The following is a 17,356-nucleotide window of genomic DNA, read 5'->3' on the forward strand; positions in this document are numbered from 1 at the left end:
CTTGAAACATTTCATCCGCGAAGTCATTAATTATACCAACCAACTCATTCCTCTATTGTGGGTATGGAATAGTGTATGTTTTTCAGAACTTTTGGCAAAACCAGGCCAATTGGTAACAAAGGTTCTTTTGTCTGGTGTGCTACGTCGTACCAAGTAAACTTCCATAATTACTGGGTTATGATCCGAGGCTAGATCATTTAAGCTTTTTCTTGAATGCCCCTGACTCGCCAAAAAAGGTAAAACTCTGGAATCGGTGCTGAGTTATCACCATAACGTGTTGGGGATTGTGGAGCTGAAAGTGTAAAACCGGCCGAGTTAGAGAAACGATAAAAAGACGGTATCCGTTGTGTGTTATTTATTGTAAAGGCTCGTTTACACTAGCGGAACTTTGAGCCTAAGACACGCACGATGGCTTCTGTAAAACGTAAAAAAAGGGTCTCACTTCTTAAGATGAAACTGAGTTTCTGCCAATTTTATAGCATGGTAGCAATAAACGGCCTAAACCAGCGGTTCTCAACCTTTTGACAAACGCGTTACATCTAAACAAAAACTGAAAAACCTTGAGTACCACCACTACAAAGTACAACTACCACCACTACTCTTGAAAAGTTCAGATCGCATAAATTTACGAGAGTTAGAGAAAAAACTCTTGGTATTTCAATTTTTGAATTTAATAGTTAAAAATATGTTGCTTCTTTGCGTACCACCTATTTTTCTCTTGCGTATCACCAGTGGTACGCGTACGAACGGTTGAGAACCCCTGGCCTAGACAATAATGTCATTCAACATTTCAAGAGAAGTATTTTTCTCAAGGCATGAAACTAATTCCATTCAAAAGGTGTCAAGTGGAGTGGTCAAGAACACTTGCATTTCTTGGGCTCAAACGTGTAAAGCAGCCTATAGAGAACTTTTATTTCATAATGTTCACAACCTCTTGTTCCTTTCAAGTAAGTCATGGCAATGATGGTTACCACATTTAGCATTCACTAAGAGTTAATTCCTTTCCTTCATAATTATTTCTTTTCCGTTAATTCCGCTTAACGGGCTGGCTGCACAATGCTTTCACGGTTTTCAATCCGCATGGTGAAACTATAAGTCAAGTTTCCATAAAGAGAATACTCCGCAGAGATGTCTCATCGCAGATAACCCTCAAATATATAAGCAAGCAAACATATAAACATTTTGATAGACTATGCTTGTTTGATAGGTATATCTGTAGTTAAAATTTACTTAAAAAATCATTTTAAAAGATATATTTTCATTTGAGGACTATTTACTTCACTATAAATTTTAATACCTACTGGTTTTTGGATAATATGTCTATACAGCCTGTATAAGTCAATATGTATTACTATCTTTATACTTTGAAGCGAAAAGCAAGAAAAAGTTCTCTGCTGTTCTTAATGACTTATTAGACACAGTTATATTGAAGTCATAGAAAAATTCTGTATAATTATAATCCGAACACCAATTCTCGGCAGAACTCATTAAAACTGAGCTCTGGATAACTCTCAGAGAAGATCCTTGAGAGGAACTCCTAGAAATGAAGTTTTCAAGTTATTTGTTGTACTCAAGATTCAAGTTCCATGCGTATTCAAATTTCTTGTACTGCTAGGAATTTCAATCTTCAAAATTTTATTCTGCATCATTTACGGTTAAATAGTGCCACCAGATGGCATGTCTTTATACAGTTAAATAATCTAGATAATGTTCTTAGTGAAATTACGAAACTGATAAAAATTCTCTTGAGAGTTCCCAGACTATGCCTTGTCAAGAATTCAGGCCAAAATCCTTGCTATTGAGGGGTGGTGCAGTCGCTGAAAAACGTGCATTCAGCCAGAAAAGTCCAAGATTCTACTCATTCGAAATCGCAGACAGAGGAAACGGGTCAGAAGTGAGGTTAAACTTTTTGGCAAAATCATCCCTACAGTTGATAAAGCTAATTACTTGGGAGTTACCCTTAACAAGAACTACAATTGGAAGGATCATATGCTTAGAGTAAGCGGAAAAGCACATTTTCAGGCTTTTCCCTCTCCTAAAGAATGAAAACCTCACCCTCAGACTGAAAAAGAGGATTTATGAAACTGTAATCCGACCCATTCTCACGTATGCTTCCCCAGCCTGGGCAAACTACAAAGCAAACGAAATTAGCAAACTCCAAGTGCTTCAAAATAAGGTGCTAAGAATCATCACAAAAGCTCCTTACTTTGCTCGGAATAGGACCCTCCACTCCGACTTGAAAATAGATACTATTCAGAACTACCTCAGCAGAATAAACAACAACTTTTTTAATATTATCAATGTGAATCCCACTAATTTCACGGACATTCTTATCTACGAAATCCTGGCTGAAGACAAAATCCTCCGCCCATTTGCCGCCCACCTCTTGAGTTCAGAATTCTAAGTTCCAGTTTTCTGGTTTTCAAGCAGCATCGATCGGAGTCAATTTCTGGGAGGGTGACCTCCCACGTGACTGGCTCCGACGAATGAACAGTTAGTATTCGGGCTATCCTGCACAGGTCATCCGAAGTTTCTTTCTCCGGCCCCTGCTTGGCAGATTCCATCCAAGATGTAGCAGTACAGGAGCAAAGTGCTTCTTTTTCTCTTTCTCTCTCTCCAGCACACTTCTACCTCCACGAAAGAAAATTTCTTTCAGGTTTCTACTCTGTCAGGCCTCACATGGGATCACACCAGGAATTACTATCTTTATACTTGGCAAGAGCAGGACTTTAATTTCCTGCTGAAAGCCAGTATAACCGCAAAGTTCCAAAAAAAAAAAAAAAAAAGTTCCCATGACTACATCAGAGGCAGAACGCTGCTTTTCAACACTGAAAAGAATGAACACTTTTCTAAGAAGCACTAGGAATTCGGAAAGAATAAATGCGCTTGCAATGGCTTTCAATAAAGAAAAATTTCCTCAGTTGTCATCCAGAGATCAAGGAGAAAATAAATGTTTTCGCGCAAATTAAAACAAGAATGGACTTCATTTTTAAATGAACAGACAAACACTGAACTGTAACAATTTTGGTTAAATTAAGAAATATTTAATTTTTTTCTTGTAAAATTTCATGAAGTTTCAAAATAAATTTTGTTTTTATAAATGTTTCCTTTTAGACAATTTTACAACAAAGGTTAAATTTTTTTTTGGAACAGCACCCCCACTAATTTTAGCCACGAGCCGCCATTTCACATACTATCAACATTTCATACATAGCTTTCAGATATGAAACACTTCTCTTCACCCACAGTGCCATCAAACAGGAGAAGAGCATCAAGACAAAGCTAGCAGCCGCACGTTAAAACTCACTGTTAATTTTTTAAAAAAAAATTTCTTAAAGACAATACCTATTTAAAGAAAAACTTTAATTTAGTAACTTTTCATTAACATTAACTTTTTTAGTCTCTAATTTACGAAGCTGATGGTAGTCTATAATTTCTCATTATATCCATTTCGTAATGCTTCATCATTGCAAGGAAATTTTCCAGCGAGTTTAGAGCAGTCCAGTTAAATTAATATTCCATCTAATGATTTCACACGACTCAAGGCGATATATGCTTCGCCTGCTGCGAAGAGTTCTCTTCCTAGATATATTACTGCATAATCAACACTTTAAAAAACTGTAGAACTCTTACTGTTCTCACTTATTTTCGTTAGATATTACAATCCCATTTATCAGTCATATACTATTATTTATAAGGTTTTATAAAATTTTTACAGCACGTAAGAATTCCTAATAAACGGTCATTTCTTCTTGAAGCTTGGCTTCAGTTTGAAACGATCATTATTTGCAAGTCTAATATATTTCTTTAGTTCTTAGTAATAGTTCTGGTTGATCTTTACATTATGGTAACTTGGCGTTTTTTTGGCGAAAATTTGGCGACCAACTCTCCTACAGCAACCCTCTATTTTTTTTTCCCGCCGCCATTTTGTCTTCACGAAGTAAAGACATGTTACTTTTCTTTTTATCTAGTGAACACTTCTTCCAACAATCTACTAGCCGAATTACACTAATGCTAGAAATTTTATCTAACAAAACTGCTTAATCATGACAAATATTAACTGCAAAATTGGGAAAAAGTGCACAATACCATACTCCTTACGCGTTTTTCAAAATAACACATACACATAAACCATGTACACGCCGACTTATTTTTACTTAAAAAAACATCCCAGAATTGCACAAAAATGACATTGCGCACACTCTTCACTATATCCATGTACACTGCTTTTTCTCATAAATTAGAAAAATTTCACGAAAATACATGACAATTTTCTCAATCTTTAAACCCGGTAAAAAGAACATATATGAAATTACCTGATCGCGAAAAAGTATTTACCCTTTCCAAATATGAACATTTCCACATATAAAATAAATAAAATATCCAAAAACTTTTACCTCTAAATCATCTATTACATTATACACGTCACCAACGAATTCATACCGCAACCATTACAAATACTTATTGTCAGATATTTAAATTATTTCCATGCACGTTTACTTCAACTAAAACGTATACCAAATTCCTACAAACATAAAATTCACAAAATAACTATCATTTAATTAAAATATAATTAAATTCAAAAACACTACTTAAAATATAAATGAGCAGATACATTAAATTAATACATACATAAATACCCATTTCGAATTCACTTTAGTTACGGCCATAGGATCCAAAAATTCACGAACACTGTTTCACACAACACAGAATAAAGCCAAATACAAAATTTCCAGATTTTTTCCCGATTTCCCCCCTTTTCCGATTAAAGAACCGTAATTCGTCCATTAATATCACATGACATATCCCATGATCTCTCATTTCCCTCACAAAATAATGCGTAATCCGAACTCAGTACTGCTCACATTTTTACCAAAGTGCCAGGTAGTAACCTTTATCGCCTCCAAAATGTCGCCAAACTACCAGTTACCTTACTGTAAAGATCAACCACAATTCTTTAGTTCCGATAAACAGGAATAAATACGTAGGAATTGACTTTAATATGTGAAAAATTTGTATTAACATCAAGAGTCATCGACTACAAGTTAAAAAATGTATTTCAACTTGTGTGAATGACTGAGAAGTATTTTATTAACGATTGAAAATATGAAAGAGATATAGGGTGTGGTTGGTTGTGTTCAATCTTACCTCGCTGATCTATGCAAAATGTAGAAAAGGCCTCCAGAGGGCAGTGCTGTGCAAAAATGGAAAACGCAGTGTTCCAGTGCCTCCTAGATATATAATCTAGGAGGCACTGAGTGTTCTCGCTTGGGAGAGGAGAGTGTTTCCGCCTTTGTGGCGAAAGTGTTTAAATCATTATAGAGATGTTATGAAATAAAGCTACAGTCCTAACTTACAAGTGTTTTCGAGTTATTGAGAAGTTGTGATTAATGTTAAATAGCTACTGCACCAATGTTCTGTTTCTATATTTTGCCGTAAAAATCATGGGCACCAATGCAGTATTACTACTTCCTCTTAGGGAGGAAACGAATGCAGAAACAGACAGGTGAAACCGTAACTAGCTAAATATCAACTGCGAAACTAAACTCTTAAGAGTTTGCTAATTACCAAACTTTTAGTGACCGTATAAGTGAATTTTTAATGCATTGCGTTGTGAAAATGCATCCGGGACCACGCCGTGAGAGGATCGAATAAATAACTTGTAAAATCAATATATATATAAGAAAAACACATAAAGGATATGAAGAAAACATAATAGGGTTCCAGATTAAATACCAGTTTATTCAAATTCCTCACAATTAAAAATTAATCTTATCCTAATCAGGGAGTCAAACTTCTTATTTTTGTTAGTTTCAATTTACTTATTTTAGACACAGGTGAATTCTTATATTTGTCATTTACCTTTTGTTACATTTAAATTCATGATTTGCAAATTTATTACATGACTTAATCTAACCCTTCACTCATAACCCTATTAAATCTCTTGATGCATCATCTATGCATTTTTGCGCTTTTGTACTTTTAAATAGCGGATTGTCCTGACGTCGATCTACAACCTTCCTTGGACTTTGGAAGCTGTTGAAGAATGTGATAAAATAACTCTTCCGCTACTAAAGAAGCTTCATCTTGGAAATTACAGTGCAAGAGGATAAAGAAACAAGGTTTATCAAATGAAACAGAAGCAAAAATTTTAGGTGGAGTATTGCTGTAGGTACACTAAAATTAGCCTAAAAATTGTGCGAACTGTCTTGGTAAGCTTCAAATTTCAAGAAATATTCTTCACGTTCGGTAAGTTTTGATAAAATTTGTCGTACTTTTAAATTTTTCCCAGTTTACAGCATTTCATTGCTTACGGAAAGTAAAAATTTAAACTTAACATCGCTTTCAGACCAATAATTTGCTCAAATTAGGATTTGTTTGGTTTATATGATTATGGTAGAGCAGTCGACGGCAGTCTTTGTAAGAGGAGGGATGCCTTCGTCGAGGGCTCTCAAAGGAAATGTAGCTCGTATACACGTTAAACACGTGGAAAACCACGAAAACGTAGACGCAGGTAGCCCGTTCGCTGAGTTTCGAGCCCCGGAGCGAACTACCAGCGTTTAGCGACTTAGACTTAACCACTCGGGAACTCTAAAGAATGTTAGTTTTTTTTACCACTATAGGGATATTTTAAGTAAAAATTGAATTCTGCTAGAAAACTTTATAAAAAGGTCTAGATATGTTTGACAGAAGATGCGCAATTTCAGTTTAGAACATTGCTCAAGTCTTAAATAATATTGCAAGTAATAAGATAAATACGCATAATTCAAAATTAAGAAATGACTTTATTGTTGCCAATTTATTATAAAACATTAAAAAGTCAACAATATTTAGTATAAATTAGCTTGTGGAAAAGTAAAGATTTAAAATTTACATTTTCAGTATAAAACCAGTTAAAATACAAAATTAAATATCTAAAATGCATTCATCTTCCGAATTCTACATTCCACGTCATGTATAATATGATGTCATGAATCTTAAAATCTAAATACGTGACGCATCAGTAGAAATGGGAACATTAGTCGTCATAATGTTGACATCGTACAAACGCAGCACGATTTCTTGGACTTCCTCCAGTCTCTTCCTGCGGTCGCCAGCAATGAATACTGGAAATTTTCGGTCTAATTTCAAATCTTCAGGTAGCTCGCTCCAGTGCCTGGAAGACAGTCGCAGTTTTGAATAACTTAATGACAACTTATTCAGATGGGAATGACTTTGTACATATGTAATTTCACTAAAACTATACAGGAAAAATATAACCATTTCAGATATGATGCAACATAAAACGCTCGAACATAAAAAACATTGCCATCTGTTAGGGACAGCTAAGATTGTTTTTATCCGTTATGAAAGTTATTTTAGAATGAAGGTCAAGAAATGTATAGTTAAATTTAGTTCCTTCTTGAACGAAGTAAACAACCTTAAATTTCTCAAGTTCAGGCGACATTTATTACAAGTCTCGTGTGTTTAGGAATATTCTTTATCGGCAAGAGAGGGCGTTAGTAGACCATCTATTAACTTAACCCTTCCCCTTCTGAACAAATGACTTGAAAATTTTATTCTTCTTGAAGGAAGAATTCGATGCACTACGCAATACAATTCGATTTAGATTCTTTGATGGGACTATTTAGTTCTTGCTTTTTGAGCCTTAATATTTGATTCAGGCATTTTAGTCTACATTGTATATATGCAAATATTAAGTTTAATTAAAATTTATGTAAAAACCTCCAAGCCATGCATCTTATTTTAGATTATGAGCAATTCGAATTTGATCTAGAATTTCGTTTCAGACAATAAAAACTACAGTCGAAATCACGTACGTTTTCTCCCTGGAAGTAAAAGTTTTGCACATAGACATCCAGAGAAAATTGTTTAGCCGGTGTTTTTCCGTAAAGAAAAGTTTGTAAAAAAGCTTTCATATAATGAATTTGCGCCTTCAATCAAGAGTTGTACGAGTGAAGTACAGAACTTGCTTCAATTCAGAATCCTCTTCACATTATCCGGAAAAAAATGTCAATTTTGGACTTTTAGTCTTAAAGTTACAAAAAATCGGATGCGCACAGACTTCCTAGCACATCCTATGAAATTATATACATTTTTTACTGCGCTTCACTTAAAACTTTTTCGAATTATTCCAACTTAATTAACCGATTCCTCTAGGCAAGTTGAAAATGACATGAAAAATTGGAAATCTTGAAATTAAACATCTGGGCCAATTTCGGTAGTAGGAGCTCAAACTGCATATAATTTTTTTTTAACGAATATAAAATCTTTCCGAGTATAAGTACAAGTACCAAGAAACTACATGTAAAGTTAGGTTATTTGCCGGAAATTATTTTTTTAAATTTGACATTGCCAAAACAAATATTTTCATACTTTAAAAGACTCCTGCAACTAGTAGTATACGACAATAAAGGCCATTTAAAGGGGCAGGTATCTATACGTTTGGTACTATGGATAGTAGTAAAAGGTGCACAACTATGTTACAGCAGACCCATATACAAAATTTCAGCGTTCTAATAGTTTTCGAGGTGGGCGTAATACATAGATACCTCTTCGACCATCTCTATGCCATTCCATCTTCATTTGAGCGCCGGCCAACGTAGCAGTAGCATCACTTAGGTTTTTCTCGCAGCTCCAGCCATGAACACGACTAACTCTCCGTGCTGTTTATGCGAAAGGCTCATCTACTGCTTATCACGTTCACTACTTATCACGAGGAATCTTCCTCGTCTAAGTAATATGCCATGCTATGCCAGAAAAAAGATATGCCACTTCACACGTGATACACAGGATGCAGCTTTCCCAGTCGAGGCGCCTGAAGAAGTGCCCAGCACCTGAGCCTAATACATAGATGCGTACCTAATGACATCACGAAAAGTTCCCTTGTGAATCCATTTTAAAACCTATTTTAGAAAAAAAAAAATAGTCCTTTAATTTGTTCGTACCTATACAAGTCATGCAAAAAATCGTTAAAATGTGTTTGGAAACTCAAAATGTATTTCCGTTTAAATGTGATAACCTGAAATTTTCGCGAATACAATACTTTATTCTCCTCCCCCCCAAATGGCGGGTACTTGCCTATAACGGCATTGGCCACTCCCGAGGCCAAAAATGGTGGTCATTTTATTGTGGAGGCACCGAATAGGCGGTCACCATTACCTCATATGAAGGGACAGACTTACATCCGTGCCTTCTCCGGGATTCGAACCCATGCCCTCCGGTATCCCAGTCAGGCTCCCTTAATCACTATAGTGTCTGGGCGGTCTCCTTCGCTTTGTACAAGGAAGTAAAAAAGGAAATTTTGTGAAACTGTTTACTGTAAATTAAGAACAGAGTTTGGCTTATTTTCAACAAAAGTAATGACAATAAAACCGAAATCCTCAGTCATTTTTATAGCGCTGACGTAATGACTAACAAACAGAAGTGTTTAAAGAAAAAAAATTAAGAACTTGTCAGGTATGATAATTAAACTCACATTAATTTATATACTGATTTAAACATATTAATATTTAAAGTCTTACTTTGTCATCGAAAAGTTATCTGAAGCAATATAACCGAGGAACTTGAAACAGAAGTGCATAACCTGAAAATAAAAATTTCAATTCATTGATTTTAATTCAAATAAAATAAAAATATTACTTTAGCAAATAAAGATTCTGCAGAATGATACAACTATTCGATTGCGAGAAAACACGCAAGGGCTGTGTTCCTAAGGCGGAAGGATGCCTTCGTGGGAGAGTCTAGGGAATATCGCACGTTGAATACATGAAAACTACGCAAAGCACATGTAGCAAGCCCGGTCGCAGCGATTCGAACTACCAGTATTTAGGGAATTTTCCGTTCTGTCATTGGTGGGCTTTGGTAGGATAGCCCCCAAGTAGCACATGACGTAGCAAAGACGTTACAACAACCTCTTTGCAACCTCTGGGACCAGTTTGCAACGTCTTTGCTACGTCATATGCTACTTGGGCCTGCACAGAATTTTAATTTGCAATTGACTAACGATAATTTTAATTTATAATACAGAAGTACTAAACAGGATATTTGTTTAGTGTTCCAATTAGTTACCTACTATTATAAGCTATAATGAACTTTTACCTTTTCGAAGACCATTCCTGATAAGGTACTCCAGAAAATTCGAACAAGTCTTAATTCAGGCAAACGTCTTCTGCAGTGAAATGGAATCTAGATTTTCGATCATTTATAGATTGTTCCATTTACCATTTCAAAAAAAATTCCATATTCTTTTAAAAATTTTGTAGCAAGATCTCAAAAGCGCACTTTCTCAATAAAGAGTTATTTTGAAAGATTAAATGGAAGTGCAAAAATGGCATAGTTCTCACCACACAAGAGTCCGGTTAGTTTATTTCCAATACAGCAAAACACATTAGTGAGATTTGTGTAAAGGGAGAGATGCTTTCGTGGAGGTTGTTCTGAGGCAGTCGCCTTTAAACTTCTGAGCCATTATACCATTTTTAAATCCTACCGTGAGCTCCCCAAAAGAACTAACAACTTTAAAAAAATCTTGCAATTATTGCTTATAAACTTACATTTCTAATTAATTTGGAATTAATTGATTTAACTGTATATAACAAAAAGGAAATTGAAATCGAATTGCAAACAAAAGAAATTGTAGTTGGTAATAAAAGTAATACTTTTCTATCGGACTGATTAAACATTAACGAGGAAGATAACTCTTTAGTCATCAACAAGTTTTTAATGTTGGGAGAGTAGAACAACGGCGATTTCGCCGTCAAGACATCCATCTTCACTCGACTTGTAAGACTTCTTTACACATCTTGCCGTATTACATCAAGATGATTTAAACTAATTACTCTGTTTAGTTTAATAATTCAACCCAATTTGATAAACATTTTACGTAAAATCTTGTGTACAGTTTCATACAAATACACCGTTACATATTAATTTTGAAAGAGTAAGGTGCTGATAAGATTCCAAAGTAATTCCGTTTTCCCATTCAGATTTCACGAAAATATGAATTTCCCGCTTGTATGAGGGATTTTTCTGAACTAGCAGATTAAAATTTCAGAAAATATTGCACCCGCATAAATTTAAAACCGATAATAAAACTTCTGTTACATTAGATGTTTAGGCCCAGTTCTCTTCGATACTGCCATAATTTTCCATCTATGTGCAATTTCTCATGCTTGTAAATAACTACAGATATATTAAAAGCAACTTTCATTAAGAATACAAAAGGTAAACGGAATTATTAAACTAAATAAATTTAATGCGAGTATAATACGTCAAGATAAAGTAGTCATGAAATATATCTTGAATATATACAAGAAAATCTTGAATATATACAAGAAAAATATATCTTGAATAAATACAAGTATATATACAAGATACAAGTATATATACATTAAATATATCTTGAATATGTACAAGAAAGAATATCTTGAATATATACAAGAAAAATATATCTTGACGCCGAAACGTCCCGAAATTAATTTTTCATACTGGAGAAAGATCTCAAAGATAAAGTTGCACATTGCCTTCACTTTGAGACAAACCCGGACCAAAATTGGGTATTTCTTAAAGAACAAGAGGCCAAATGTTTTCATAGCTTTAAGAATGAGATTTTACAGATAAATTATATTGAAAATCAATCATTTCTAGCTCCACTGCAGCAGTGTTCAATTTTCAGCGTGAGCTCAATGGAGTAATCAAGGTTAGGCAACGGAAGATAGCTAATGCGATCTACTGAAAAGTCAATCAATGGTTTGGCTATCACTGTTCTAAAGGAAGACTAGCTTGTACCAACGTCATACATGCTGAAAAATAAATTATGCAGCTAGCTTGCTCTCCTGGGATCGAACTCACAGCATTAAACGTTCTGCAGCACTCAGATACCGAGGGTCCATCCAAGTTAAGACTATAGAAATAGTTTTATATCAGTAGGGAACATAATCTACGAGGGAAGTTTAAGTTTTTCAAAATACTTCAGAACGAGCAGGAAGGGATGAATCGGAAGAAAAAATATGAAAACATCCGATGTGTACGCCACATGACCTCCTTGTACGAAATATTAAATTATACACAATTTTTTTGGTTGCATTTCATTTAAACTTTTTGCATCGAATTTCTTTGGATATATTTTTCATTCAGTTAATTCAGTTAATTTCGCAGCAAGGCAAAATTGCATAACATCTCAAACTATCTTCATTAAAATTTGAAAATTATAGAAACATAAAACAATTAAAACTACTTTCACTTAAAATTAGTTTCTAGGCCAAAAACAATTAAGCCATCGGCCAAGGCAGATGTTTGGGTGACAAAATTGAAAGTTTACCATTGGTCCCATTAGGCAAAAAGACACTGCAGGTGCAAAAACACAATTCACGATTCTGTTAAGTTTCAAATATGGCTGCTATGGTAGAAAAATTAGGATTAACTGCACTTAAAACAACTTTTAAATTGTTCATAATTCTACAACTATTGCATGCAGATTGAAGACAAAGACCTTAACCCGAAGATAAGATCATAATTCAATTATTTTTAAACTAAAAACGCGCAATTTTCCAACGTAGAAAAATGTTGAGATCACCGAGCCGAGTAACAGATTGGGTGTATATATTTATATACTTTTGGTGCGGCTGATTGCAACCAAGGGAGGTGCACAATTACATGTTATAACAGTCCTATACACAAAATTTCAACGTTCTGAGTCTACTCGTTTTTACGCGAGATTCATTCATACGTATACAGAGCCCGTGAAAAAACCTCTTCTGAATCCATTTTAAATCGGTTTTACATTTCGTTTGGGGCTCTTTATTCTGAAGTCTTATTCCATCCTTACGTACGGATATCATTCAAAAACATTGTTAAATTTCATTAGATAGCGATCAAAATGGATATTTCAGTTCAAATATACCCAAAAATTTTCGTGATTACAATACTTCCGTTAGAAGGAAGTAAAAACAGACCGAAAGAAATGTCTAAATAATTTTGACTTACCTCTTCCTTCTTACGAAGGCGTACCGGCAAATTATGCCTGAAATGGAACGTTTAAAATTAATATTTAGAATTAAACTAAGACTCTTTAAGCCTATGTTTTTCAAGACAAATTTGCTAAAAGTTATCCCATTTGAGGCATTTGACTTACCCGAAAACATACCAATCGTACCCAACGGTTAGGTACGCCATTTGCAAGGGAGTTAGTTCGTCGTGGATCCAGTGGTCGGCCCAAAGAGACAACCGGAGAAGACATGTGAACAAGGCTGTACGATCCCAACCTGAGATGCAGTGAACTAGGGCGTTATGGCTACCTAAAAAATGAGAAATATAAGGTATTTTCTACGGAAAAGATTTAATTAGGTATTTGAATTTCAAATGAATTTGAAGATCCCGTATTATTTGGCGAGAGTTAGCCAAAGAACGACACAGAGGAGCTAACACAAACAGCAGCGGCTATTGATGTATTTGTGAGCATAAAGTTGACATTTTTTTAGTTTAGGTTATTTAATTACGGCAAAGCCTCGAGGGCTATCTTCATAAGGTGAGGGATGCCTTCGTAGACGACTTTCCAAGGGAAACTGGCTTGTATACACGTTGCACATGGGGAAAACCACGAAAACACCCATGCAGCCAGCCCTTTCGTGGGATTCGAACATCGGACCGAACTACCAGTGTTCAACGACTTTACCGCTCGGCCGGCATATTTCACAAGTGCACATCTGTGTAGCCACCGAGGGAATGGCTTCTAGGATGAACCAATAAGCAATATTTCTGTCATGTCACATGACCTTTTGCGTGCTTTGAGATTTAAGCAAGATGGTTGAAAATACTCTGCCACGCAATTTTCTGTACAAAATAATTAAAGCATTGTCGATTGCTTCTGAAACATTTCATTGCGAAGTTAGATCAAATATAGGAAATCATGAAGATTTCACTACCTGGTTGAAATAAATACAAACACATGTTTGATACTTCAAAAAAATATCGATGTGAAATATTACTTAATAGGTGGTAAATAAGATGAAGAAAGAAATCTATGATAAACATCTGAGCCCAAATGCAATCTCTACCTAAAACTATGCGTTGCGAAAAAATATTTACACCAATTATGTAAATAGAAGTCTACATGAAAAGGATGTTCTATAATAAAATATCGATGTGAAATATTACTTAATAAGTGGTAAATAAGATGAAAGAAATATATGATAAACATCTGAACCCAAATGCAATCTTTACATAAAACTGTATGAGAAAAAATACTTACACCAATTACGTAAATAGAAGTCAGGACTTTATGGCAGTCTATATGAAAGAGATGTTCTATAATAACCAATGCAGAATTTTATTCAAAATGAACTTTACTAATTTGTATTCGTATACATTTAGTGCGTTAAATTTCACATTTAATAAGTGCTCACTCTTAAACGTATTGTCTATACAAGAAATACTCAAACAGTGAATTAATCATATTCACAATGAGTATATTCAATTTATTCACATAGTTTTTAATGTCAACAACGGATATAATCAGATCATATGTATTCTGAATCTTGCACTTTAAAAATAAAAGGAATGCAAGCACTGAAATAAGAAAACACTAGCTTCATTTTAAGACTCAGTCATTCTCAGCTCAATTAAATTAAAATACGCTTGAATTCTCTTAATCCACATAATATGCCGTGGACATCAATCTTAATATTAATGCGTGATAAAAAATCACGAAAGTGAAATGTCAGCGATTAATCAAACTCAGAAAACGAAAGCACTACGAGATTTTCTACTATTACGCCATATATTTACAACTGCGAAACAAATGCAAATTAAAATGTAAACATACGCTCACATGCACGAAGATTTAACGTCACAAGAGCAATAGCAGCTCATTGGTCCATTTTCGAAACCCCTCCCTCAGTGGCTACACCGAGGCGCTCGGCCGCTGGTGAGCTAGACATTTTTGTAAGCTTTTACGGCCGTTTCCGAAGATTTAATTACCATATGATTTGAACTACATTTTATCCTGCTCTACCTGTTGTAAAGCATTTCTCCATGCCTTCATCAACATTCCAGGTTCATTTCATCAATTCACTTGATACAGTGTTTGTGCATCTTGAACTATTCACCATTTGTCTGGCGCATAATACTCGAGATTTTGTGCCATTAAAAAATCTACCAACCGAAGATTTAATAACTAGATTTCTTAAGATCGCTCACATCATTTCGGAGATCTAACGGTGAAATATTAGTTTGCATTGATATTTCAAGAAAACATTTCGACCAAGAATTTGCCCTTACGGAACTTTCGCCAGTGTGATAAACACCAGTGTAAACAAAATGGATGAACATAAGCGTACTACATTTGAGGTTTTAAACTAACATATGGAAGTAAAGGCCTACGGGTCAAAGATTTCTGAACAAAGTTTAGATCCAAGACCGTAGTTTTTACCAGCCAAGTGTGGAGTGGGATTTTAGTGCCAATATACAAGAGAATTTCGCAATTTTATGTATTGAACATCCCACATTCATTACGGATTTACGACCAATAGATGTCGCTCGTATTTGGGGAAAAAAAGAATTGCTTATCTGGCAGCTGCCGAAATATTAAAATAATCAACTAAGATATCTTCCGTTTGAATAAGATACATTAAATATTATTCTAATCTGGAATGATTTCAAAATTCAACTTTGGAATTCTCGGCTATTGGCTTCAAAAAATGTCCACGTGAGATCTTTCCAACGTTTCTTCCACACAGGAGCCTACAACTGAGTGCACGTATTTCTGGTAAGTTAGGATACAGTTTACAGCTATGCAGTTTGTCTAGGTTTAGCCAATTCCAACAAGGGATGCTTGGAGACACGAAATAGGGAGCCTACTTTAACCAAATGACTTCCATACGTTTCGAGCAGATTGAAGGATGTATGTGGAAGAAATTTCAATAAAGTTTCTTCCCCACATATACTTCAATCAAAGTTAAGATCATCCATATAGCAACATTTATATATTATTTAAATCCAAGTCATTGTGCCCCATATAGCAACATTCATACCGTCTGCGGCATCTCCGGAAAATTAAGAGTTTTAGTCGATATCCAGTGGGTCCTTAACCGTGGTTGTACAAACATTTACGATGGTTGAAACATTACGTGCGAACTATGTTATAACGTAAGAGTTTTCTGATGGATAAGACTCTTAATAAGATAATACGCAGTCGGAAAGCTAGAGAAAAAATTATGAATAAAGAATAATTAGAGCTGGTTTCGCTACAAATACTCGTACTTACCAGAATGCAACTTCATAGAACAAACCGGAGGTATCAAAACACGCTGTGGACAGAGGATCTTACCGACATGCAACACAAGAAGCATGGTGTTCATTACTTACAAAATATTCCTGCATATTTGTGGAGTCTCCGTATTTCCGCAATTCTACGCTATTATGAGATGTTATACTTCAGTGTTGCAGTAGGTTTGTTTCTCCCAAGCCTGTGATGTCTTGAGGTCCTTCGTCACCCCTTATTGCCTCTCACCCTGGAGAATCATGCTTAAGGAAACATCACCCCAGGGCATAACTTATCTGGACAGCATCGTACCAAATTTACGATATTCTAGCATAACAGAGGATCTTGGAACGATTGTTTCTGCGTGACCAAAGCAGGTCATACACCTTGAAAATTTTATTTATTAGTGAAATTAGGATGTGTGTGTGATTATTGCAAAGCCTCGAGGGCTATCTGCCTAAAGGGAGGGATGCCTTTCGTGGAGGACTTTCTAAGGGAAACTGGCTCGTATACACGTTACACATGGGGAAAACCACGAAAACGGCCATGCAGCCAGCCCGTTCGCGGGAGTGGAACCTCGGACCGAACTACCAGTGTTCAGCGACTTTACCGCTCGGCCGCTGGTGGGCAGTGAAATTAGGATTTGCATCAGACCAGAATACAGTTCGCTAGACGAACTCTTAAATGCAAAATTTTACTATATACGTTATGTTACATTTATGTGCTGTTAAAATTGAGTTTGCATGCTATATAATCGCTTACGAAGATTCATCTGTCAAGATTAACAATTGTCACTGCTCAGAACAGATTCTCAGTACTCCTAATGCATAGTTGCCTCCACCTAGTAGATATTTCAAGTACCTAACGAATAATGGATTACCTAAACGGAAACTGACATATGGAAGTAAGACTTGCGAACAAAGTTTATATCCAAGACGATAGTTTCTAACAGCTAATTGTGGACTGGGATTTTAGTACCAATATACAAGAGAATTTCGCAATTGAATATCTTCATATTCATTGCAGATTTACGACCAATAGATGTAGCTCGTATTTGGGTAAAAGAACTGCTCATCTGGCAGAGGCCGAAAGATTAAA

General features: G+C 35.3%; 1 protein-coding gene across 2 annotated transcripts in view; it reads right to left on the reverse strand.

The window, feature by feature from the left end:
* Nucleotides 1–6,765: 6,765 nt before the first annotated feature.
* Nucleotides 6,766–17,356, reverse strand: part of LOC118193525 (phosphatidylinositol-3,5-bisphosphate 3-phosphatase MTMR14-like) — a 61,182-nt gene continuing 50,591 nt past the window's right edge. For both annotated transcript variants that reach the window (XM_085826446.1, XM_085826447.1), the window contains 4 exons: nt 13,133–13,295; nt 12,985–13,021; nt 9,525–9,586; nt 6,766–7,156 (listed from right to left, as the gene is read on the reverse strand). In XM_085826446.1, coding sequence (XP_085682572.1) covers nt 6,985–7,156; nt 9,525–9,586; nt 12,985–13,021; nt 13,133–13,295 — 434 coding nt within the window. In that variant the 3' untranslated portion in view covers nt 6,766–6,984. The remainder of the gene's footprint in view (nt 7,157–9,524; nt 9,587–12,984; nt 13,022–13,132; nt 13,296–17,356) is intronic.

The sequence above is a fragment of the Stegodyphus dumicola genome, chromosome 11 (genome assembly GCF_044657685.1).
Source record: "Stegodyphus dumicola isolate Sdum_Otavi_A_Nest chromosome 11, ASM4465768v1".
NCBI classification, from domain to species: domain Eukaryota; kingdom Metazoa; phylum Arthropoda; class Arachnida; order Araneae; family Eresidae; genus Stegodyphus; species Stegodyphus dumicola.